This window comes from Gossypium hirsutum, chromosome A12 (genome assembly GCF_007990345.1).
Source record: "Gossypium hirsutum isolate 1008001.06 chromosome A12, Gossypium_hirsutum_v2.1, whole genome shotgun sequence".
Taxonomy (NCBI): Eukaryota; Viridiplantae; Streptophyta; class Magnoliopsida; order Malvales; family Malvaceae; genus Gossypium; species Gossypium hirsutum.
In genome coordinates this window covers 107,399,719-107,424,353 of record NC_053435.1, presented here as the reverse complement: position 1 = coordinate 107,424,353, position 24,635 = coordinate 107,399,719, and the positions used below count along the sequence as shown (strand labels likewise).

The window sequence follows — 24,635 nt, the reverse complement described above, 5'->3', positions numbered from 1 at the left end:
CTATAATTCTATAATTTTATTCATAGTACACAATTAATAGCAGAATTTTACCATGTCAAAATGAAGATATCGAATTTGAAAAGTATAGGATTAACCAATTCGAAAAATACATATTTAACTAAATTTGATCAAACTAAGTATAGAGATTAAATACACAACCTACGCATAGTGCAGGGACTAATAGCAAAAATTAACCAATTTCAAAATAAAGATATCGAATTCGAAACAAAACAGAGGAAAAATCATGATCTGTAATAACAATCGGGAAATTATTACGGCAAATTTCATAGGTATCAAACTAGGGTTCTTGGCTGGTTCCAAAATTTACTTAAATTACAGTGCAAACTACATCTTAAAAGATCAGTAAAGCATGAAAAGGTAACACAATAAAGAAAGTATGGAGATGGGTTACACAGTCAAAATCAAGGGATTTCACTCTTATCAAACCAGAAAATCAATTGCTTCGGCTGCTACTTGTAGAACCCGCAGATGGGGTCGGTTTCTTCAATGAACAAGAAGACTTGAAAGCTTCTATCTGAGATTGACATTTCACGTAATCCCCTTTGTTTTCTTGCAAACACTTCTTTAAAGCCTCAACGTCGCATGGTGATGGGATCTTCTTCGCCCTGTTAATATCTCCTTCCTCGCCCATTTTCTTAAAACCTAATGTTGGGAGGTTAAGAAAACTGTGGAAACGCAAGGAGAAGAGACGGCGAAAATGAAATTACTGGGAAAAGGAAAAGACAATACAAATATTTTTTTTGTTTATTGCATCAAAGATCATCAAACTATAGTCTGTGTTTTAAGTTGATCTTTAAATTTTAAAATATTTTAATTGAGTCCTTAAAGAACTACTATCATATCTATCAAGTTTTTCTTCAACTTAACTAGAAAAAGTATCATGGAGGTCCTTGTACTAGTAGTCAGATTATATTTTACCCTCTCTACTCAAAAAAGACAAATTAACCATTGAAGGTTAGGTTAAAGAGTAAATTGTTAGATTAAAGAACAAATTAATCCTTCAATTAAAAATTTCATATACTTTTGTTATTAAAAGCTAGTCTCTGTTCATCAGCATAAAGCACACATGGTATGCCATATGTCACTATTTAGTTATTTCGTCAACAGCGTCAATTTTTAACGATACAAATGGTTTAAATTTTTAACAGAAATGACCAATTTGCTCTTAAACTAATGTATAAAGACTACTTTACTCTTTTTTTTAATAGAGGGGTAAAATGCAATTCGATTCCTAGTATAGGGACTTCCATGATAATTTTACTGCTTAACCATTAGCTTGAGTGTTAAATGCAATCCAAATCGAGGGTAGAATTTAAAACATTTAAATCAATGTGTAAACACGTGTGTACTTGCTACATAAATAGCTTAATTTGACATGTTTTTAAAAAATATCATTTCTAAATTTTGTTGATATTTTGTGTTTTTTAACATGTTAGACCTTAACTAACCATAGATAAGTACATACATAGTTTAAATATGTTCCACATTAGACCCAAACTGACATTTTAACACCTAAATTAACAGGTAGGAATATAAAAAGATATGCTTAATAAAACGCTAATAATTTGATGATTCAATTAAAAGGATTTCTAAAGTTTAGAACTTAACCGATGGTTAAATCGGTCAAACAATTAATTTCAAATTTAACTATTAACAAATTAAAAATTCAAAAAAATAAAGTATAATTAGAAAAATTATAAAAAAAATAAAAATTATTAAATACAAATAATTTATAAGCTTATATGATAAATAAGTAACTATGTAACTTTTCTCATTTAGCTACCTAAAGTTTTTTGGTCAACTAGGTATCTAGAGTTTTATTTCGTTATCATTTTAGGTACCAACCATTAACTCTCATTAAAAAAAATCCAAATCAATTAAATTAGGATACATATCTTTTTTAATTAAATAAATATATTTATAATTAACATTAAAAGTTAAATTAAATTAAAAATAAAAAATTTCGCTTTGATCCCGTTTTAGACCAATAATCTAGCCACGTGTTATAATTTTTAATTTTTTTATTGAATCTTAATTTTAAATATTTTTATTTAATTAAAAATTCTATGTTCAGTAATTTAATTAGTTCGAAATTTTTTTTATTTTTTATATGAGTTAATAGTTAGTAACTAAAGTGGTAATAAAATAAAATTTTAGATACCTAAATAAAAAAAAGTTGCATGGTTTAAGTATATATTTTTAATAAAAGTCTAATTAACAATAAAAACATAAATATTTATTTTATAAATTATAACAATAAAATTAAATGTTTAAATTATTTAAAACTTAATTTAAGGAGCTGTTTAATTTATATTTTACTCATTTTAATTGATATTTTTTTTAACAATCTATTATAATCATTATAATTGATTTGACATAATATTTAAAATTATTCATAACTCTTTTTCAACCTGTAAATAAAAAGATAATGTATTTTTAATGTACTTAAATTTATGTACACATGATAATAATACCTATTTTTTTTGTTGCGTTGATCATACTAACGATTCTCGATTGGCTGACATGGACCATAGCGTGATGCGGTATGATTTATCCATTTTTTTCGTTGTCTATTTTCCGCCACTAAACGGCAACGTTTTCCTGACTGATGTAAAGTAGGACAAAACGCATCGTTTGAGAAAGAAATAGCGTACGAGAAAAGCCGAGGATTTTTTGGCTAATAAATATAAAAATTAAATAAAATCGCAAACGCCTTAAAAGGGAAGAGCCAGATAAGAGCGCCTCAGCGCCAGAACAACCAAATTTGAAAACCAATTCAAACCTAACGGCTATTCCCTCTCTTTAAACCTTACATTTTGTTTTCAATAAAGTTAAATCAAAATCTCCATCACTCGAAATTTCAACTACGAAATTCGAATTCGAAAAACAGAAGAAATTTCGGCGAGCAAAAAAAAAAAAGTTATTCTACAATGGGACAAAATCGAGGTCGAAAGGCACGAGTGATAGCGAAAATCAAAGGCTTCACAGATCTGGAAACGGAATCCGTCAACGAAGCTTCTGGAAAGTGGATTTCAGTTCACAGACCAAAGGGAGATGATTCCGAAACTGTCGCTGTTTCTTTTGGAGATGAATCTACGAGGTAACGATTTATTTTACATTTTTTTTAAGTTTATCGTTGAAAGCTGAAAGCAAGAAATGATAGTTACCGTTGTTTTGTTTTTCGATCGAAAATATTTAGCAGTCGTAAAGAATCGTACGAATTAGATTATTGCTACGATCGAAGCGAGGGAAATGATTTAATTTTTTCAAAGGAGGTAAAGCCACTTATTGAAGATGTTTTTAATGGTTATAATGCCACCGTCGTTGCTTATGGAGCAAGAGGCAGCGGAAAGACTTTTACAATTCAGGTCAGTTAATATTCTTTTTATTGCTATTAAATAATTTACTATATAATTTTTGGAGAAAATTAAGTATGGAATTATAAAATTTTGAAGGGTTCGGAAAGGAAACCAGGTTTAGCAGTACTAGCTATGGCTGAAATCCTTTCTATAGCAGAGGAAAGTAGCAAGTTAATAGCCGTATCATGCTATGAGATTTTGAAAGACCATGCTTATGATCATTTAGCTCCAGATAGGCATGAAGTTTTGATATTGGAGGATGTTGCTCGCGGCAAAATTCAACTTAAAGGACTTTCTCAGGCAAGTTACATAAGCTATTTTATTTTGAAAATGGAAGTTTCTCTAGTGATGTTTAGCTTACCTTTCGGTTTAATGATTGATTCATTTCTTTTTGTAGGTTCCTGTGAAATCTATTGAAGAATTTCAGAAACTATATCTTTCGAATCAAAATTCACATAAACAATCCCAGAAGATAATAGCTGAACCTCATCATAGAAGTCACAAAGGCTTAATCATTCATGTATTTCGGGGCAATGAATCCAATGCTCTTCCTTTTGGGAAGATGAACTTTGTTGATTTGGCAGGTTTCAATTTTTAGTTACACAGTCATATTTTTTCTCTGCTGTGGCTTAAAAATTAGCCATGTTCATCCCCTATCTGATTTTTTTTTGGTTGTTTTTCTTTCTTTTTTTTTTTGCATTTACCAGGTTATGAGGATGCCAAAAGGAAAAGCACTGGTAGTGTTAATCTCTTGGAGAATAATAAAATAAATAAGTCCATATATGCCTTACACAATGTTGTATATGCTTTAAATGCCAATGAAAGCCATGTACCTTATCGCGAAAGTAAGCTAACTCGAATTTTGCGTGATTCGTTGGGAGGGACAAACAAGATTTTGATGATCACTTGCTTGGTGAGATTTTCAGTTCCAGATTTATTTTACAACAACTTTTTTTATTTCCCCCAAATTTTGTTTGCAATTCACATTGATTTTTTTTTTTAACTTCTTTGATTGTAGAATTCATCCTTTTGCCAAGATTCCATGTACATGGCAAATTTAGCTTCTCGTTCTTGTAAAGGCAGCTCTAAGACTATACCCGATTCGACAAAGAAAGCTAAAAGCATGGTGAGACCTATGGTGGTTTCTTCTTCAAGCAAGAGCCGTTTAACCGGGACTGTTTCTGCAACTACGTCAAAACCGATTGGAAATCGAGTGCGAGTTCCGGAAAATAAAGCCAATGTTAAGGCTTCAGCTCTAAAAGGAAGGTACTTAATGATACCTCTCCTACTTGCTTCAAGATATATAATATTTTCGTCATGGTTGTTGCTCTTTCTATATATTGGTAATTTCAAGGCTCCATAATTTTTTTCTTTTTATAATTTGAAGGAAACTTTTTGATGAAGCATGCCATTCAACCAAACCTAAGAAGGTATCTCAGGAGGTATTCAGTTTTCCTAAGAAAGGATTTTAGCTTCTTCCAATCTCTTCTACATAATTTGCATTAAAAATTGTAATGTTTTGCTATTCTATAAAGTTAAGAAAATAAAACATTGAATATGATTAAATTAAGGTTCATTAAATGATAAGCTTCTATATCTGAATGTAGGAAAGCTTGCCATTAGAAAATGTCTCGACCATTACTGAACATGCTATACAAAAAGAGGTAACATTTTTTTGTATTCATTCTATCTGGTGTGTAAAGAAATATGCATCTAAGAATGTGAATCAGTTTCTGAATCTTTTTATGATTGGGAAAGTTATCATCATTTTATGAATCTTTTGATGAAGCATGCCATTCAACCAAACCTAAGAAGGTATCTCAGGAGGTATTCAGTTTTCCTAAGAAAGGATTTTAGCTTCTTCCAATCTCTTCTACATAATTTGCATTAAAAATTGTAATGTTTTGCTATTCTATAAAGTTAAGAAAATAAAACATTGAATATGATTAAATTAAGGTTCATTAAATGATAAGCTTCTATATCTGAATGTAGGAAAGCTTGCCATTAGAAAATGTCTCGACCATTACTGAACATGCTATACAAAAGAGGTAACATTTTTTTGTATTCATTCTATCTGGTGTGTAAAGAAATATGCATCTAAGAATGTGAATCAGTTTCTGAATCTTTTTATGATTGGGAAAGTTATCATCATTTTGTGCAGGAAAAGGACTCTTCTAGTATTTCAGAAGTAGTAGTATCTCATACACAGGTAAACCTCTTTTGTAGACTTTAAAACTCAGACGTGTGACTAAGTTCAAATCTTGTTTCTTGTACATAATCATTGATTGCAAAGAAGATATTAAAATGGTCAAATTGTGCTGTTAGTTCTTGTACTCTGCTTCAATTGTGTCAATGGTCAATTTTAGTCCTCGTGCTCTTCGAATTTTGAAATTTTAGTTTTGACCCAAACGTTAAATCTATTTAGTTAAATTATATTATTAGTCGTGTACTATATGTAAAGTTGTTGTAGATTTACTCCATGTCCTCAAATTGAATATTTCTTAATTCATATACTCTTCGAATTTTAAAATTTTAGTCTTGACGCAAATAACAACAATTAAATCCATTAATCGAATTTTTTGTGAGTAATACGCTGAAATAATAAGCTGACATGACATCACACATGTGATACTAGATTACAATATCAATGATATTTTTTTCCATGCTTATTGGTTTTATTTTTTCTTTTCAGAAGCATTTTCCCTTGCAAGCTTTTAGTGCAGAAGAAAGTGACATGACAGTTAAGGCTACTACACAAGAAACCAAAATACTAGACGAGGTGATTAAATTTAAATTGTGTTGAAACACTTATTCAAATATACTCAAGGAGATTAGTTACTATTAAAATTTGTTATTTGATTCTCAAGGTTAATATCAATGATATTTTTTTCCATGCTTATTGGTTTTATTTTTTCTTTTCAGGAGCATTTTCCCTTGCAAGCTTTTAGTGCAGAAGAAAGTGACATGACAGTTAAGGCTACTACACAAGAAAACACGACACTAGACAAGGTGATTAAATTTAAATTGTGTTGAAACACTTATTCAAATATACTCAAGGAGATTAGTTACTATTAAAATTTGTTATTTGATTCTCAAGGTTAATATCAATGATATTTTTTTCCATGCTTATTGGTTTTATTTTTTCTTTTCAGGAGCATTTTCCCTTGCAAGCTTTTAGTGCAGAAGAAAGTGACATGACAGTTAAGGCTACTACACAAGAAACCACGACACTAGACAAGGTGATTAAATTTAAATTGCGTTGAAACACTTATTCAAATATACTCAAGGAGATTAGTTACTATTAAAATTTGTTATTTGATTCTCAAGGTTAATATCAATGATATTTTTTTCCATGCTTATTGGTTTTATTTTTTCTTTTCAGGAGCATTTTCCCTTGCAAGCTTTTGGTGCAGAAGAAAGTGACATGACAGTTAAGGCTACTACACAAGAAACCACGACACTAGACAAGGTGATTAAATTTAAATTGTGTTGAAACACTTATTCAAATATACTCAAGGAGATTAGTTACTATTAAAATTTGTTATTTGATTCTCAAGGTTAATGTGACTGATGATGATCATAATCATGATAAAGCCACTCCAAATATTGATAGCAATGCAAAGGCACTTTCGATTGAAGCAGGTATATATAGATTATAGCATATCAAATTGAAAAATCCATTTCAGTGGTAATGTCGTTGGAATTGGACCGGTTGGACGAACAACCGGCTTGGGCAAAAGGTTGAATTGGTTTTTGAGTGAATCACTCGGAACTGATTCAACTAGGTTAAAAAGTCAGTTGAATCAGATTTCTCTAATTTTTTTTTTATGATTTTTTAAATAATTTATCGGATCAATCAATTGAACCGATTAAATCGGGAGCCAATGATCTCTCGGTTCTACTACTGATCCAATTTTAAAAACTATAAGGATGACATGCTAATAATCTGTGGCATTTTTTTAAACAGATCAAACCATAGATAAGGAGAACAACCTTTTACTTGTCAACAAGGAAGCATCACCACCGATCAGTGCACGATTACAAGAGTTGTCTAATAATCTGAAATTGCTTTATTCTTCAACTCCGTCATGTGTAGAAATACCACCAAAGACTGATGTTTCATTTGAAGGTCAAGTTTCAACAGAAGCTTTGGAGCCAAAGACTCCAGAGCCAAGGTTACTAATAAATGACAAATCGGAAATTGTGGACACCAGTTGCAATTCTTGGAAGACATTTAGTGCTCGTAGTTCTCGAATGAAGGTGGATTTCAAATCTAAACCATATTAGAATCTTTTTCTATATTTAATTATTTGACTCTTCCCTGTTAAATTTTATTTTTTTTCCTATTGCAGAGTTCTCTTGTTGATGAATATCTCAGATTCTTAAATACAGCTAGCAAGTAAGTATATATGTTTTTTAGTAGTAATTTTAGGACTTCATAAGCTATTATCATTTCTAATTTAAATTCTGCCTTTTCATAAAGGGATGAAGCAGTAGTTAGTCCTTTAACTTGACAACTTTTCTTAATTTGATCCCTAATCTTTTCTTTGGTCCATATTAATCTCGGAACTTGGCAACTTTTCTTAATTTTGTCATTGAACTTGGATTTCGTTAAGATGTGATGAGATGGTACCTTGAAATTGTGCCACATAATCACTTGAAAATTTTATATAAAATCTAAAAAAACACACCAAATTTTCTTTTTCCTCAGAGTGCCACGTTACCAAACCTTGAATCTAAGTTCAGGGACTAAATTGAGAAAAGTTTAAGTTCCAGGACTAATGATAAAAAAATGTTTAGGGACTAGGTTGAAAAAAGTTACCAAATTCAGGGACTGAATGTTACTTTATCCTAAAAAAATCATACCTTAGTAAACAGGCAGCATATTTCGAAAATCTAATTCAATTTTTTCAAATCTAATCTCACATTTTTTGTTTGAAATTCAATAAACTAATGTTATTTTTTTTTCTTTTCCCCTTTATCAACAGAGAAGACTTGAAAAGATTAAAGGTGAGATTGTAACTAACAATACTAGTTTTTTATTTGCTTTTGACCTAAGCAAACTAAATATACGATTTTTTTTTTCATTCAGGGAATTGGAGAGAAGAGAGCTACATACATTCTTGAACTACGTGAAGAATCACCTGAACCTTTTAAGGATGTAAGAAAGAATTTTTAGTTTAGTTGTTTGGCTGGTTTATGGTTTGTCTTTTTACTTTCTGAATGAAGAACTTGGCAACTAATAACTAAAATTGTATTTACAGCTTGATGATTTGAAGGAAATTGGACTCTCGGCAAAGCAGGTAATTTTTTAATTCTATTTCCACATATATACCTTGGGTGTTTGTTTTGTGCTAAATTTGTGTTTTGCTTGAATTGGTTGTTTGTATTTCATATTCAGATCAAAGGAATTATGAAAAAGGAAATTGGAGAGCTTTACAATTAACAAACATTTCAGGGATGGATTACTGAATAATCGGATCCCCGAGGAGAAAGTGTGTTCGATTCCAACAGGCAACTCGAAGTTGCCAAATTGTATTATTTTGGTTTCCTTTTTTATTTAATATCTGATATTTTCTAATTTTTCTTTCGATGTGCTTTTTCACTTGAAAATGTTGTACACAAACTGTCTGGCATGATGTTCGTTTTCATTAAATTGTATTTAAAATATTGTCTCCTTTCTTTCTTTTTTGAGTTTTAGATGCCTTATATATAGGTGTACAGTTAATCCGATAGGGTTTTTCAACCTAATTGATCTAATTCAACGGACTAACATTAGTTGGTTTCATTGTTAAGCAGTTCAGTTAGATCAATTAGTTCAATTAACAAATTTATTTAAAATAATATAAATATAAATATATTTAACTGATTTAACTTATTTATATATTATAATAAAATGTAAATATATTTAAAATAATTAAAAATATTAAATATTAAATTGATTAAATCAATCCACTTGATTATAAAATTTAATAATCGATAATTGGTCCATAAAGTCAAATAAAACCACCCTATAAATTGATTTAAACATTATACTGTTTAAATTGAAGTCAACTTACTGGATCAATTAGCCAACTCAGTTTTAACCGATTCATGCTCTCTCCCATTCGTAAATATAAGTTTTGTTTGTTTTTTCAAGTAAATTTGTTGCCCTTGGATAACAAGATTAAATGAAAAAAAATAAAACTTATAATTAAATTATGATTTACATGAGAAAAAAAAAGCAACTTTAAGACAAAATAAGAGTTTTGTTTATTTGGCAAATCTATAAGTTACCTGTTATGATGAAGAAAGGCCTGCATTTCTGGTAGCATGCGTTTACCATTCTGAGCTCTAGTATTTGTAATATTCATTTTCAGGATTTCCCAAGGCCAACAAATGTGCCTCACCTTACGTCGACTCCTCTCTTTGCCCTCTGCTTCTTCTAATTGTTTCGTTAACTCCTCAATCCGGTCGCGTAGTCCGATAGCTCTGCTGTCGGCTAGCTGCACAGATCGCTCTGCGGCTGCCTGCGCAGCTATAGCTGCAGCTGCGAGTTCTTCTTTCAACTTTAACTTGCCATTGGATATTTCTAAAGCTGTTTTTGTTTTGTCCAATTCTTGCTTCAAAATAACAACCTAATGAAACATCAATGCTCTTGGTTTCAGATTTTATTGGACTAAAATGGGTAAAAAGTCTTTCTGGTCCCTCTCAATTTTGATATTGAGCAAATTAATCCCTCTAAAAATATTAGAATAATTTTGAAAGTGAGCAACAAAAAATAATTAATCACAATGTTAAATTTTTTGTCAATAATACATATTTTTATATTTATATAATAACAAATTTAGCCTTCAAATTTTACATATTTTGTCTTAAATATTGATTTAACAAATTTAGCCCGCAATATTTATACATTTTTGTCAACATTTACACAGAATATATAAACTTTGAGAGCTAAATTTATTATTATACCAATAAAATTATGTTCAAATGATAGAAAATATTAACACAGTCGTATTATTTTTAGTTGCTCATTTTTTAAATTAACAAATATTAAATTGATCCAAATATTTTGAGAGCGACCAATTTATTCAATATCAAAATTGAGAGAGGTGTGTTTTTATCTGGATTTTGTTACATCAATCAACTCCAATTAAATTCAATGTTATTTTAAGAGTTTATCTATGCTACTCCAATTCGTTCTTTTTTCTCGAAGCACCTCGCATGAGGATTTGATCCTCCATATCTATGCTTGACACATGCCGTATCCGACCCATCCAATTCCAGGCCACGTAAAAGACTATCATTCATTCACAGAGCAAACAAGCTCGAGAATGGTTCATATTGATGACAGAATAAAGTACGTACCAGTTTCTCACGTTCTTCAACCTCTTTTTTTCCAGCTTCTACTTCCAATTCACAAGCTTCTCTCCATCTAGCAACATCTGCTTCAGTTTCTTTTATTTCCATCAAGAGTTCATCGACCTTATACAGTTGAAAATTTCAATAAAAATAATAATAGTAAAGGAATAAAGAACAGAGGAAGGAAAAAAAAGAGGTTAGGAATAAAAAGAACAGAACACTTCCAAGAGATGCCGAAAAAAGACAGATGCTAACATTTTGAGCTAAAACCATCTCTCTGTCTTCCAATTCTTTAATGTAAAGTGTGTTTTCTTCAAGTTTTTGAGCTTGTTTCTCTGTAAGACTCTGTAGTCGCTCGGTGTCAGACCTGGCATAGCAACAATAATCAATAACTCCAAACCTTTGAGCAGTAGAACAGAAGAGCATAGGTTCATAATCCTTGCATTTTCCACAAGAGGCACATTGATCAAGCTTCTATCTACACTATATCCTTTAAAGTTATAAACTGCGATCAAAACATGCCTCTATTGTAATCAAATCCAAATACATGGGGAAGTGCAATTTCTATGTTACCCCGATTTAGGGTGATTGCTGGTACGAGTTTGCATCCTAAATACGCATGCTCAATTTAAGTTTTCTCCCGTATTCAAAGGATCATATCTACATACTCATATCTGAATATATGATATGCACAAAAGCTTTAAAAAATAAAGGCAATAGCAACAAGCAATACGTTAATGAAATACCTAGATTCCTCCAAAGATCTTCGTAATTGAGAAATTTCAAGTCTTAAATTCTTCATTATCTTCTCCACCATAGAGGCCTGTCAAAGATGAGTTAGGATGTAAGACACTTTGCTTGTTGCAAATTTATCTATGTATAGTACACATGCATAAACTTCTCAACCACATTATGAAGCTCTACCGTAAATAATGTGTGCCATCATCATTTAAGTCTGGACAAACATGAAAATTAAGCATTCAAGCAACAGAAGGAACTAGTTCAGGGTCTTAAGTTAACCAATATGCATTCTAGGTACACAATTGAATGGCATAATTGAAGCATCCGTATGAAGCTAATAAGTCAATGCAAACAAGAATCAAACATGATCTGGTTCAAAACTAAAGATAGAATAAACCTAAACGTACCAGGCTAACAACCTCCTCTTCACATTCGCTGCCATCCGATTTACTACCTATACTAGTAGTAGAGGCCCCTGAACTCTCCGTCGCTTGCTCATTGCTTCCACTTCCCATCATAAACCCGAACCCGACTCTCTGCAACCCCCGCTCTGCAATATGTAACAGTGCCACTCTCTTTTGCTCAGTGTTCCCTTTTAGCTTATTCAAATTCTTCTCCACCGCCTCTTTCTCCACCAAAGCTATCCTCAACAAACTATTGATATCGCGATTCTCCTCCGTTAAACTCACAACACTGCTCTCCAGTTCCCTCTTCTCCTTCTTTCTTGCTTCCTTGAACTCGTACGCTTTCGAGTTAGCTTCTCTCGCAAGTTTCAAAACCGTGCTTAATTTTCTCTCAAAATTCCACAATTCTTCGTCTTCTAATTCCATTTTCTCGCTCTCACCATCAACGTTTTCCGTCACTTCCTTTTCATCATTCAAAATTTCGATGATTTCAACCAAACTTTCCTTCACTGAACAGATCGAATCCAAGCTTTTCTCGAACAACTCATTTCTGACTTTAGTTTCCGATTCCAACTCATCGACTTTCCCTCTGTAAAATTCAAGCTTTTCCTCGAGTTCAAACTTTGCTTTAGACTCCTCATCGATCTTTTTCGCAAAACCACCTTCGTTTTCTCTTAAGATAACTTCGAATTCCTCCACTTGACGGCGAAGAAAGTCTCGCTCGAGTGACGACTCGTGAACTTTCTCCGTTAAAGCAGCGGTTTGAGCAATTGCTTCGTCTCTCTGTTGCTGGAGAAGACACAGACTCTCCTCCATGGATGAAGATTTGGACCGGAGAGCATGGTAATCGTGACGGAGAGATTCGAGTTGCGCGAAGAGATCATGATCGGAGATCGGTGAAATGGTGGAAGAACCGGCATCGTCGATAGAGATTTCCGATGAGGGATCTGCGGTGGCTTCCATGATCCATAGACGATATAAATTGATTTAGGGATTGTGGCGAGAGAAAAAGGGGGAATAGAGCAAGGAGTATGGAGGGAAGTGAGTTTCTATAAAAACTACCAGTCAAATGAACAATTGAAAGAAGGTCAGGTGGGCGAAAGGAATATAAAAATACCGGGTTTTGGCGGGGATTAGACAAAGGTATAGTTTTCGATCAGGTCCTTATACTCTTTGAACTTTGAACTTTTATCTTTTTCCTTTTAGTTTTAGAAATTTAGTGTTTCTACTTTAAAAATTAAAACCTAATTTAAATATTTAAATGAAACATATTTAATTTTAATAAAAAATTGTGAAAATTGTTACCAATCAGATATTAATTTTAAGGTTTGAGTCATATATTGTTCAAATTATGCATGTGTTTTCCCTTTTTTACTGTGTAGATATATTTAGAAAAAAATTTGAAGGATTAAATCCCTAAAATTATAAACTTGATAAATTTAAAATTTTTGAAAAATATATAAATTGAATTATAATTGAACTTAGTTAAATGTAGGTTAAAATAAGTTATAAGTCATTGTATTTCACAAAATTTGAAATTTAGTTCTTGTACTTCTATTTTTAAAAATTTAACATTTTCACTTTTATATTTCAGATCTAACTGTTAGCACTATTTTTTTAAAAAAATTTGTAGGTGTGATATTTTGAAATAAAAAAACTCACTTGATAAACATATAATTAAAAAATGACTTAATGAACTTGAATTTAAACAATAAAATTTTAATAGTATTAACCGTTGGACCTAAATTTTAAAATTTTAAAAATAGAGAAATTAAATTCTTAAAAATAAATTTATAAAGATTTAATTTACTTAACTTAGAAGTTACAATCTTATAACTAGAATTTCCTCACCTTATAGTTTTTAAATTATTTGTTTTTTTTTTATCGATGAATGGTCTTTGAAGAAAAACCTTTAAAAAATAGAAATATAAGTTTTTTTAGTTGAAAATTGTTTTAAAATGAAAGAAATTAGAATGCATAGGCCACACTATTAGTTGCAACTCATTTGGCAACTAATTATGCAACTTGTTATATTTATTTGTTTTGACTTCACTTACATATTTTTATTATTTAATTGAAGAAGTTATTAGTTCAAGCAAAAATATTTTCTAATAAGCCATAGTGTGATTTATGTACTGTATTTAAAAATACGTTACAATTGAAAATGTTAAGGAGGGGAATGTCTCTTTTTATTCACAATTTCAAAAGAAATGCTATAAATTGAAGAGTTTAAAGGAGTATTTTTTATATTTCATTTTGCATGAATTGAGTGACATGATTCGAATATACTACTTAAATACTTACAAGTTCAGTATTATCTATACATACATAGAAGATTTGTTTATTTGTTTATGTGCAGTCGGAGAGTATGTTATTTTGTTCCTTAAAATAAATTATTTTAGGTGCAATTTTGTGTAAATAAACTATTCTTTATTAATTTGTACCTAAATTTTAAAGGAAAAATTATCTTGAAATAATTTATCCGAGGAACAAATTATTGTGCAAATCATTATTACTTTTCAAATTCAATTGTTTCTTTAATTGTAACTTGTAACCTATTAACGTATTGTATTTTTTGTCAAATTTCGTTTAATAAAAAGTGTCGCAAAAACCGACATATGTCATAAAACTCCCTTGATCTAAATTGCTGGTACATTCCTCTTGCCATCAGAACCCCAAAGAAGTGTTGAATGAGGAGGGAAAGAATGCATGGTAGAAGAGAAAATGGGTAAGCAATGTAGGGGGCGGCTAGCCTGCGGCAGTGGCAGAACAACAAGTCGCAAACTAAATCTTGAAAGGTTTTAAAAAGAAGCTTTTTGGGAGAGAGTTGTAAAATAATCTATCTCATAATTACTTATAGAAGGGTAAATATACATTTCGGTATCTAAATTTCGCTTCAAAGTTCAAATTGGTACCTAGTTAAGGTTTTTTAATTCAATTAGGTACTTGAATTTTATTTTAAAGTTTAATTTGGTACCAAAAGTCTAGTTTGGTCCAATTAAGTACCTGAATTTGGTTTCTAAGTTTAAATTGGTACCTAAACTTGGTTTCTTTTTGTACAAATTAATACTTAGGATAAATGACTTAATTGAACTATGAAGTCAAGTTCATATACTAATTTGAACCAAAAAACAAGTTCAGGTATCTAATTTGACCAAAAAAATTTAGGTATCAAATTGAACCTTGAGGCTAAGTTTAGGTACCTAATTAGACAAAAAAAACTTCAGAAGCCAACTTAAATCTTGAAGCCAAGTTAAGTACTAAAAATTATACATATATATATTTAACGTAAGTATAGTTAGGTGGTGTTTGGAAAGCCACGTAATAATTAAATTTTAGTAGTATGTTCGGGTAGCCATTATAATTGATAAGTCCCATTGAATTTGTTATAATTAGAGCACTCCAATTACGCTTTCGAATTCTTAGGGGTGAGATATGTAATTATATCAAAATTTTATTTTTTAAAAAAAATTATCTTTATACAATTTATAAAAATTATATTATAAGTATGAATACGTGTTTGGGATGGTTATGACAAACATATTTTATTTACTATAAATGCTAATATATATTATAAAATAATTTGTGTATTTATAAAGTTATAAATCTTAAAAATTTCTAAATATATGATAAAAAAATAATTTACATGTTATAAAATTGTTGTACTATATTTATTTATAGAAATTTATGACCAATAAGTATGAGTGTAACTTATTTATGTGTCAATGCTATATATTATAAAAATATATATACTTATTCATAAATAAATGTTATAATTTTTTTTTACCATAACTTGTTTAATAAAAATAAAATTGTAAAGTTATAAAAATTATATTATTTACAAAAAGTGACAAGTTATATTTTTTTTATAAAGGCTATATATTATAAAATTTATATTATTTTTTACTTAATTTACGTATTATCAAAATGGATATAACTTAACATAAGTATTTCTCCAAATGGATATATACTATTTATACTATGAATCTAAATATTAAAAGGTCAATACTAATTATGCAAATGGATGTCTTGCACCATACCGTGGGGTATAATAGCATTTGAGAGAATGGTCTTAGATACAAGCATCACAAACTGTTCCAAACTTTTTAACATGAGACATTCACGACTGTAAAATGTGATCAATAAGACATTTGTTGTTTTAAAAAATATTCCTCATATTAACAACATCACCTAAGTATAGCATAAAAAGCAATGTTGAATTGTATTAGTATGTTGCATATTTCATAACTTCAACCATAGGTGGAATTGAGATGATTCATACTTTGAGGAGCACAAAGAAGAAGGAGATATTGATAATCTTAATGATGTATGTTCAAATTTAGATGATGATAAACTTTGTCAACGACCGGCAAATGATGATAAAGAGTATATGTTAAATATTAGAATTGCATAACTTAACTTAATAAATACACATTAGAACAATTAGATAAAATTACATATGATGTTTAGTTTTATTGCCATATTTATTGGTAATCGTATTATCAACTACTTTCTTAGACAAATATAATACATATAATGATTTGATTTTAATTTTTATTACTTGCTTATAAATTATTTTTATCATGCTAATATTTTTTTATAATAATTAATATTTTTTCAAAAATATAGATTATGTAACTGTATAATTAAAATTTGTAGTACCAAATATGATATAGAGAACTATGATGTAATTATATTCTGTCGGTCAAACGTGACTAAGAAGTTATAATTATTTATAATTACAAGAAAATGTAATTACCACTCAAGTAATTACACTTTCATTTAATTATTTTGTGCTATCTAAACAAAATCTTAACGTTACAACTTACAATATATACATATCTTTATGTAAAATTGAAATAATTAAAAATATGGGATATATATGTAAAATTGAGCTAAAATTACAAAAGAAATGTATCTATTTAATTAAGAAACATATCAGGTGAAAGTTTCCAAACAAAATAAACAAGGATTTAATGGATGTATGAAGTAGTGGTGCTTCGGAATTACACTACAAATTAAAAAAAAAACTTTATAAATTATTAATAATTTTTACATATTTTTTAGGTGCTAATCTGGCACAAAATGTAATGTCATCATGCATTAATAGAATTCAAGTTTAAGTATTAAATTAAATTTTTTTTCTAAATTTTGAGACTAATATAAACACAGAAAAAGCTTAAAAACTAAATTGAAAAAAAAACTAAATGTTGCCTTGTCCAATGAATAACTAAAACTGATGGGGCATTTTACGTAAATTATATATAAATATGTTATTCAATTGTAATTGTGAAGATATTTAATTTTAAGTAAAAAAAATTACCTACAAGAATAATCGAGTAAGATTTTGGTTTTCTAGCATTCCTCAAATCTCATCCTTGATTCAGCTTTCAATTTTAATTTCTTATCAACAGAGAGTAAAAGATATGAGTTTTTAATTTACATTTATAAATAAAAAATCAATCATAACCCAAAAATAAAAATAAAAAATATTAAAATGGAAAGCAATATAAAAGTGCCAAGGACAAACCTAAAGCTTTCTAGAATGCTTAAAAATAAGTACTTTAAAAAAAAATCATAAATACTAAATAGTCAAACTAAAATCAAGTGCAAGGAAACTTTCCACATAGTCCGTTTAAATACGAAAAAACAAGCTAAACTCTTAAATTTACATTGCATTTCCACGTAATTGTAAAATGAAATTTAAAAGGTAGTCAAATAAAATAAAACTCCACCTTGCTGTCGTTTTTCTTGTTCTTTTTCTATTTCACGTTGTAATTCGTTCTTTTTATTCCTCTATCTAGATTCTTTTTATTTATTTATTTATTTTTGGCATACTAATAAATTTAACCTCTATTATTTTTTAATTTTATTAATTTAGTCCTAACTCTCTTCTAAAATCACTTTGTCTCTCTGTCTCTAAAATCTGTTAAATTGCTTTTTTGATAAAAAATTTATTAAATTATTAAATTTTAATATCATTCACATGACAATTCATATGAAAATTCAAAATGAAAAGTAAAAATTAATGAAAATATTTAAAAATTTAACAAATTTCATAATTTTAAAAAAAATTGTATACTTTGGTAATGAAGTACAATAAAGTGAATAAACTGCCATATATGCTATCATTTCATTGCTATTAAAATTTTAGTAATTCAGTCACCTTTTTCATCTAATATAGAAAGCAATTTATTAAAATGTGAAGATTGAGTACCAAAGCGGTCCCAATTTGGGCCAAACTGATAAAAATGGTAAATTCTAGGGGTTACATTTATCTGTATACCTTTTATTTATTTATTTATTTATTTATTTATCGTTTAAATATTGTCGTAACTTTCAAGCAGCTGTCTCTCCATTTTTCTCTTAGTTTTGTCCAAAGATAGGTTAGAACTGTGAGACGGATCTAATGCTGAAAAGAAGAAGAAAAGGCCAACTTTTTTGAACTCGGTGATTGACTCACTCACCGAGTCAATTTGGCAATTTAAAAATTGGTCCTAAATCCTGATCATAATTTCTGTGGAATAGCTTTTTCTCAAAAAGAAAAAAAAAAGGAATAAACAAAAAAGAGAGGAATCTGTGGATAGATGGGGAGTCTGGTGGAAGAGATTGAAGGTGATAGAGAATACGATTTTGAGGATGTTATATTTGTTGCGGTAGGGAAAAATGTGGAGAAGAGTAAAACAACGCTTGATTGGGCGGTTGACAACTTTCCCGGGAAAAAGATATGCGTGCTTCACGTTCACCGGCCTACTCATGTACTTGCATTGAGTGAGTTTTTTAATTTTTTTAGCTCGTTTGAATTTTGATTTTTGGAGTTTGTTTAGTTTTTGTTGAAGTTCTGTTTGGTTGCTGAGAAAGTTGAAAGAGAAATTTGGAAGTTGTTTTTGTTGTTCACCGCTGACACCTGCTTTTTTTTTAAATTTAAAGATTCGTGAAAGAAAAGAGAGCAATTGTTTGTTTGTTCCTGTATTTATTATAGCTTATTAGTTTTTTTTTTGTAGAAAAAAATTAATGAGCTGATCTTATATATAATTCAACAGCGAGAAAAAGAAATGAACACGGATTGAATTTTACTAACACCTTTGGATTTCGCTGCAATTATGTTAAATTTCCCGTGAAATTGAATACTGTAAAGTAACATCAATATGGACAGTGTGGGTAACATGTTTATTTGGTATCTGATTTAAGAGTCAAATGCATTTGACTGAAAATAGAAAGGTTTTGGATTGTGGACTTATTGTTCAGAAATCCTACTTTATATGAAGTTTATATTGCACTTTAATTTGTGTTCATAATTTGATAGAACGAGACAGTAACATGTTTCTATTCGGTATTTGATTTAAGATTCCACTGCATTTGACTGAAAATAGAAAGCTTGTGGAGTTATTGATAAAAAATCCTACTTTAGTGGATGTTCATTTTTTGATAGTGATTAATGATTATTATGCATATTCATAGCTTAGTTGCTTTGACCATATGGTACAAATTTTAAGATTATATCTTTAATTTGTAATATAAGCAGCAGACGGAAAGCTTGTGCGCAGTAAATTGAAACAGCATGCAGTAGAGGCAGTCCAGAAACCTGAAAGACAAAGATTGCAAGAACGCTTAGATGAATACCTTCTTATTCTTGATCATTCAGGGGTATTATTTATTTCATTCTTTTCCGATTTAGTTCAGTCACTGATGTGACCAACATTACACAGCCCTTGAGTTGTTTTAATTTCTGAGGAAGAGACATGTATCTTTTGCTGTTCATTTTACCTGTCAGCGATCTTTCTAAAGAAAAAGGTCAATGCTATTTGTTTGATGTCCTTATTAACTAATGACATAATGATGTGAACAATGTACAGGTACAGGCAGATGCACTATGGATAGAAATGGACAGTGTTGAAAAGGGAATTTTAGATATTATGGCACGGCATAATATTAGATGGCTTGTTATGGGAGCAGCAGCAGATAAATATTACTCAAAGTATGAATCTCTTATCACATCCTATCGTTGTTCAATATCATCATGAATGTATATTGGAATTCTGAATTCTTTTTAACGGAATCTAGCCAACTGGTTATGCTGGTGGTGTGAGCCTCCAGCTTATACTGCCTTCAACTTTATTGGTTTGGTATTCAATTTCCAAATTTAAATTCTCTTTGAGATTGCAGGAAACTAGTAGAACTAAAGTCCAAGAAAGCAATCTTTGTATGCCAAAATGCACCAGTTTCTTGTCATATCTGGTTTGCTTGCAAGGGTCGCCTCATCTATACTAGGTAATGTTTTAACATTGTAAGTTAAAATTATGGTTGCTTGATGTTCTTTTAGGTGGGAGAGACTTTGGTTCCTCCTTCACTGCTTCTGCAGTCCATTGGATCAGCTATACCAATTTAACTTCTTTCTATATATGCTTCACCCCTTGGTGTCAACTGCCTCATGGCAATAGTTGTTAGGTATGCGGCTTATGATAAAATTGGTTGACCGTGGTGTTTGGCTTGTTCTGAACTAGTGGATTAGCATTTTCAGGTTCACTGACTTTGTAGAGTTTTGCACTGAGAACTTTAATAATTTTTCACTAGTTGGTCTTCATATGAAACAGAGTAGGCAGAAAAGATGGATCTAGTAGAGAGATTGCAACTCCATCACCACCAATGGATTCACCCCTAAGAACAGAGCAAGCAGAGATGCTGTCAGAATCCATGCTTAGGGAGAGATCTCCAGGTAAATTCCCTGCTCCAGATCATGATCCCATTTCTGTTGACTTTCACATATAAAGTTCCAAGCAGTTGTTTTCTCCAAGGCATAACTTTGTTGCTGAGCCGTGCAGAACCACAGGAAGATGCCAACGTAGTGAGAGGAAATTTAAGGCCTATTTCCCTGCGTTCAGTACATCCAAACTTGCTTAGCAATGGAGTGGTTGACACTTATGGATCAATCATGTTGCAGATGGATGAGGTGAGCAAAGATGCTTTAACTTTTTAATTTGTGGGTATCATTGCCAAGATAGTTTTTGTTATTTTCTGGTAAGGTTGTTAGCTATTCTAGCTGTTCCTGTTTAAATTTTGCATTTAGAAAGCAAAAGAAAAGAAAATCCTAGGGATCATGGTTTTTAATATTGAATTCATGAAGCTTTATGAACCAGAGCTTGGATTCCTTTGAGTCAGATTGTGTATAGCAAATGAATTTAGTTATCCATTAAATATTCTTCTTAGTAGAAGCCATTTTTATCGCACTAAATAGCCAGATTATACTACAATGATTTGCTAATTTTCAGGAAGAATATCAAGGACAAGCAAGTAATGAAACGGATCAACAACTACAAGTGTCTACTATAGATGATCATAACTTAAAGCAGGAAGTCTTTGCAGAGACAATGAAGCGATGGAAGGAGGAAAATGATGCCATAGAGGCTGCATGCAAGGTGAAAAAACACTTCTTGTTCATTTTTTTACTGCTTGGTTGACATGACTCCGAGTTCTGATTTCAAACCAAATGAAGCTTCTGAAACATCTTGCCCAAGTAAATTGATAGAAAATGAAGTAAATTTACCATTTTGCACTGATCCTTTTGAATCTGCTCTCCCCCTCAAAACACACACACACACACACCAGAACCATAACTTCCTGCTCATTACACTTTCTTTTCAGGCAAAGGCTTTAGAAAGCTTGTGTGTGAAGGAGATGAGCCGAAGGAAAGAGATGGTGGAATTGCTTGAAAGAGAAAAGCAAGAAGTACAAAAGATGAAGGATCAACATGATGAATTTATTAAAGAGCTGCAGATGGTTAAGGACCAAAAGACGATACTTGAAAGCCAAATTGTGGAGTCCCAACGTGCAGTGGAGGGGCTGGAGGAAAAAATGTTCTCGGCTGTGGGACTTCTGATTAGTTTTAAGAAAAAACGGGATGATTTGAGAATAGAGCATGAAAATGCCATAAGGGTGTTGAAAAATCTGAGGAAACTTGTAAATGGTGGAGATTCAAGCTTTCCTGGGTCACAAATCCTTGAATTTTCTTTCGTAGAGATTAACAATGCCACTCGTGATTTTGATCCTTCCTGGAAGATTGGAGAAGGAAAATATGGAAGTGTATACAAGGGTCTCCTTCGCCATATGAATGTTGCTATAAAAATGTTGCCATCTTATGGCTCTCAAAGCCTTTTCGAATTTGAGAATGAGGTAACCTTTATTTAAATATCTCTACAGCATCTACGTTATTTTTGTTGTTGTTGGTCCGTTTTTTTTTTTTGTTAGAATCATCAACACAACACACATATGATGAACTACAGACTCAGATTGTAAATCTAGGATTGTCAAAAGCTTCTTCCATGGAGGATCCACTCTTGGGCATATTCAATTATATATATCAACAGTCTTGAAGTGTGCTTTGTTATGCTACACGTTGTTTGCATATCCTGTGAGCTTCCGGGTCATTTTATTGATTAAGAAATCTGAGGTACTTCCTGAAAGTAGTCGGCCATATAGACATGGTGCCACTCATGTATTTATGATCTTAAGCTGCCTTGTTCTTCGGTTCAAAAATGTTGGTCTTCTTAGGCAAATTAAATTTCTATTACCTATTAGTACTACCGGTGATGGTTTATTTTCTGCTCATTGATTTCAGGTAGAGATATTAAGTCGGATTAGACATCCAAATCTGGTAACAATAATTGGAACTTGCCCGGAGTCCAGGTCAGTGGTCTTTGAGTACCTCAGGAACAGCAGTCTAGAAGAGCGCCTTGCCTGTAAAAATAAATCTCCACCACTTCCATGGCAAACTCGAATTCGCGTTGCTTCTGAGATATGCTCTGCTCTTATCTTCCTCCATTCTAATAAGCCTTGTATCCCCCATGGGAACTTAAAACCTTCTAAGGTCCTTCTTGATTCCAATTTCGTATCAAAGCTCATTGACAGTGGCATTTACCGCTTGATCCCACAAGGCAAAAGTACTGATACTTCTGCTTCATCATCTGTTTATATGGATCCGGTGTATCTTGAGAACGGAGAAGTTACTCGAGAATCTGATGTGTACTCGTTTGGAATGATACTGTTACGACTTTTGACTGGGAGATCGGCTTTGGGGATCTTGAATGATGTAAAATGTTCGATAGAGACAGAGAACTTTAACATGGTGTTGGACCGAACAGCTGGGAACTGGCCACTTGAAGAAGCCCAACTGTTGGCTCACTTGGCAATAAGGTGCTGCGATACACAGCCATTGGATCGACCAGACTTTGTGTCAGAAATCTGGAGTGTGCTTGGTCCAATGAGAGACTCATGTGTCAACTCAGCATCATGCTTGGAAGCTAAGGAGCTTCGTTGCGCCCCTTCTCATTTTGTCTGCCCAATTTTTCAGGTAACATTCAAGTTCAGTTCTTTCTAGTAGAACTTATGCCTGCTAGAAAAGACAGTACGAGGATGTCGGTTTCTTTCAGTGATTTTAATGGTCATGTAGTTTCCATTTCTTGTTACCGTGGTGGTTGTCTTTTAAATTTGCAGGAGGTGATGAAAGATCCACTCATAGCGGCTGACGGTTTCACATACGAAGCCAATGCTATTAGAGGATGGTTGGACAGTGGCCATGACAGATCACCCATGACAAATCTTAAACTTGAACACTGCAATCTGGTCCCTAATTATGCTCTTCTTCAAGCAATTCAAGAGTGGCAACAACAATATTGATGCTTTTATCTCGTTTACGAGTCACAACGATCGTATCTGGCCACCTGATATGATTAAAAATATATAGCTTATTCATACTCTCATGTATAGCTCAAGGGATTACAGCTGCATCTATGAATAAAAAAGTTTCACTTATTATTCTTTAAAGAATATTAGCTGAACAAAAATTTCACTTCATCTTATTATTCTTTATAAAAATGTCTCAGTGTTTTTTCGAGGACTGGGATGAAAATGCTTATTATGTGGTAAAAGTACCATAGAAACCCTTGTATTAGGAGTTAATTTGTATTTTATCCTTTTTTTTTAAAGGTAAAATAGTTTATGTACTTTAAATCAAATCAAATTGGTTATTTTTATTAAAAAATTTATTCATTTGTACTGTTCTAAATTGTTGTGGTTGATTAAATAACTAAATAATGATATATAACTCTATGTGGATTTTATGTTGATATACAAATATTAATTTTTAACAGTAAAAATTGATGAAATTAATTTATTTTTTGATTTAATGTATAGAAATTAATTTATACAATTTTTTAATAGAAAGAATAAAATGATAAAATGAATTTTTGTGGTAGTTTTACCCTTGTTATGATGGAGTTAAAAATGTTCTATAATGAGCAGAAGACACTTGAGATCACGTAAATGTTACCGGGATAAGGTTAGTGGTTGAAGCCAATATTGGTTATTAGATTCTTTAAAATCTCACAAATAAAAATGGTAACAAAATCAACATAAAAGATTTATGATGGATTAAATTATGACATATAGGAAAGTTACATAAAAATGTAATGGATAAATATTAAATTTATATATGAATTTTGTTTTAATGTGTACTTTGACATGAATTTTGATTTAGTGTTTAATTATATACATGAATTTTGAATTGTATTTCATATGTATATATAAAAATTTGATTTTGACTCAATTGTACACATTTCAATAAATGAATACGTACATTTATTTTCATATTAAATCAATATAATAGTTTGTAGAGGTAATGTATTAATGAAAAATAGTGATAATTTGATAACGTTGTTAGTAAATTTTGAAAACTAAATCAAATTAAAATTTCATATCTAAAGTTGCACAA

The 24,635-nt window shown here is 30.9% G+C and overlaps 3 protein-coding genes across 10 annotated transcripts; 2 read left to right on the top strand and 1 right to left on the bottom strand.

The window, feature by feature from the left end:
• The first annotated feature begins 2,732 nt into the window (after positions 1-2,732).
• On the top strand, positions 2,733-9,057 carry LOC107947308 (kinesin-like protein KIN-10C). Of its 6 annotated transcripts, none has more exons than XM_041083717.1 (20): positions 2,733-3,121; positions 3,224-3,389; positions 3,477-3,680; positions 3,778-3,964; positions 4,088-4,293; positions 4,399-4,646; positions 4,768-4,822; positions 4,988-5,044; positions 5,542-5,589; positions 6,073-6,159; positions 6,303-6,389; positions 6,533-6,619; positions 6,763-6,849; positions 6,938-7,022; positions 7,348-7,640; positions 7,733-7,779; positions 8,369-8,390; positions 8,473-8,541; positions 8,645-8,683; positions 8,782-9,057. In XM_041083717.1, exons 1-20 carry the CDS (start codon positions 2,952-2,954, stop codon positions 8,824-8,826), a joined length of 2,289 nt encoding a protein of 762 aa, XP_040939651.1. In that variant the 5' UTR covers positions 2,733-2,951; the 3' UTR covers positions 8,827-9,057. The 6 variants fall into 6 exon arrangements, with proteins under 6 accessions (XP_040939651.1, XP_040939650.1, XP_040939653.1 ...); XM_041083716.1 differs by having other exon boundaries at positions 3,221-3,389; XM_041083719.1 differs by having other exon boundaries at positions 2,753-3,121; positions 4,768-4,810.
• Positions 9,058-9,551: 494 nt separating this feature from the next.
• Positions 9,552-12,947, bottom strand: LOC121203556 (uncharacterized protein At3g49055). 2 transcript variants are annotated; one of them, XM_041083715.1, is made up of 5 exons: positions 11,873-12,947; positions 11,471-11,547; positions 10,980-11,091; positions 10,731-10,847; positions 9,552-10,016 (listed from the first exon to the last, which is right to left on the bottom strand). In XM_041083715.1, the coding sequence occupies exons 1-5, from the start codon at positions 12,830-12,832 to the stop codon at positions 9,825-9,827; spliced, it is 1,458 nt and encodes a 485-aa protein (XP_040939649.1). In that variant the 5' UTR covers positions 12,833-12,947; the 3' UTR covers positions 9,552-9,824. The 2 variants fall into 2 exon arrangements, with proteins under 2 accessions (XP_040939649.1, XP_040939648.1); XM_041083714.1 differs by having other exon boundaries at positions 9,552-9,997.
• A 5,261-nt stretch (positions 12,948-18,208) lies between these two features.
• LOC121211201 (U-box domain-containing protein 32) lies at positions 18,209-23,759 on the top strand. 2 transcript variants are annotated; one of them, XM_041083712.1, is made up of 10 exons: positions 18,209-18,640; positions 19,395-19,516; positions 19,726-19,847; positions 20,036-20,140; positions 20,464-20,585; positions 20,692-20,819; positions 21,139-21,285; positions 21,512-22,039; positions 22,485-23,216; positions 23,360-23,759. In XM_041083712.1, the coding sequence occupies exons 1-10, from the start codon at positions 18,457-18,459 to the stop codon at positions 23,540-23,542; spliced, it is 2,373 nt and encodes a 790-aa protein (XP_040939646.1). In that variant the 5' UTR covers positions 18,209-18,456; the 3' UTR covers positions 23,543-23,759. The 2 variants fall into 2 exon arrangements, with proteins under 2 accessions (XP_040939646.1, XP_040939647.1); XM_041083713.1 differs by lacking the exon at positions 19,395-19,516 and having other exon boundaries at positions 18,505-18,640.
• Positions 23,760-24,635: the final 876 nt, after the last annotated feature.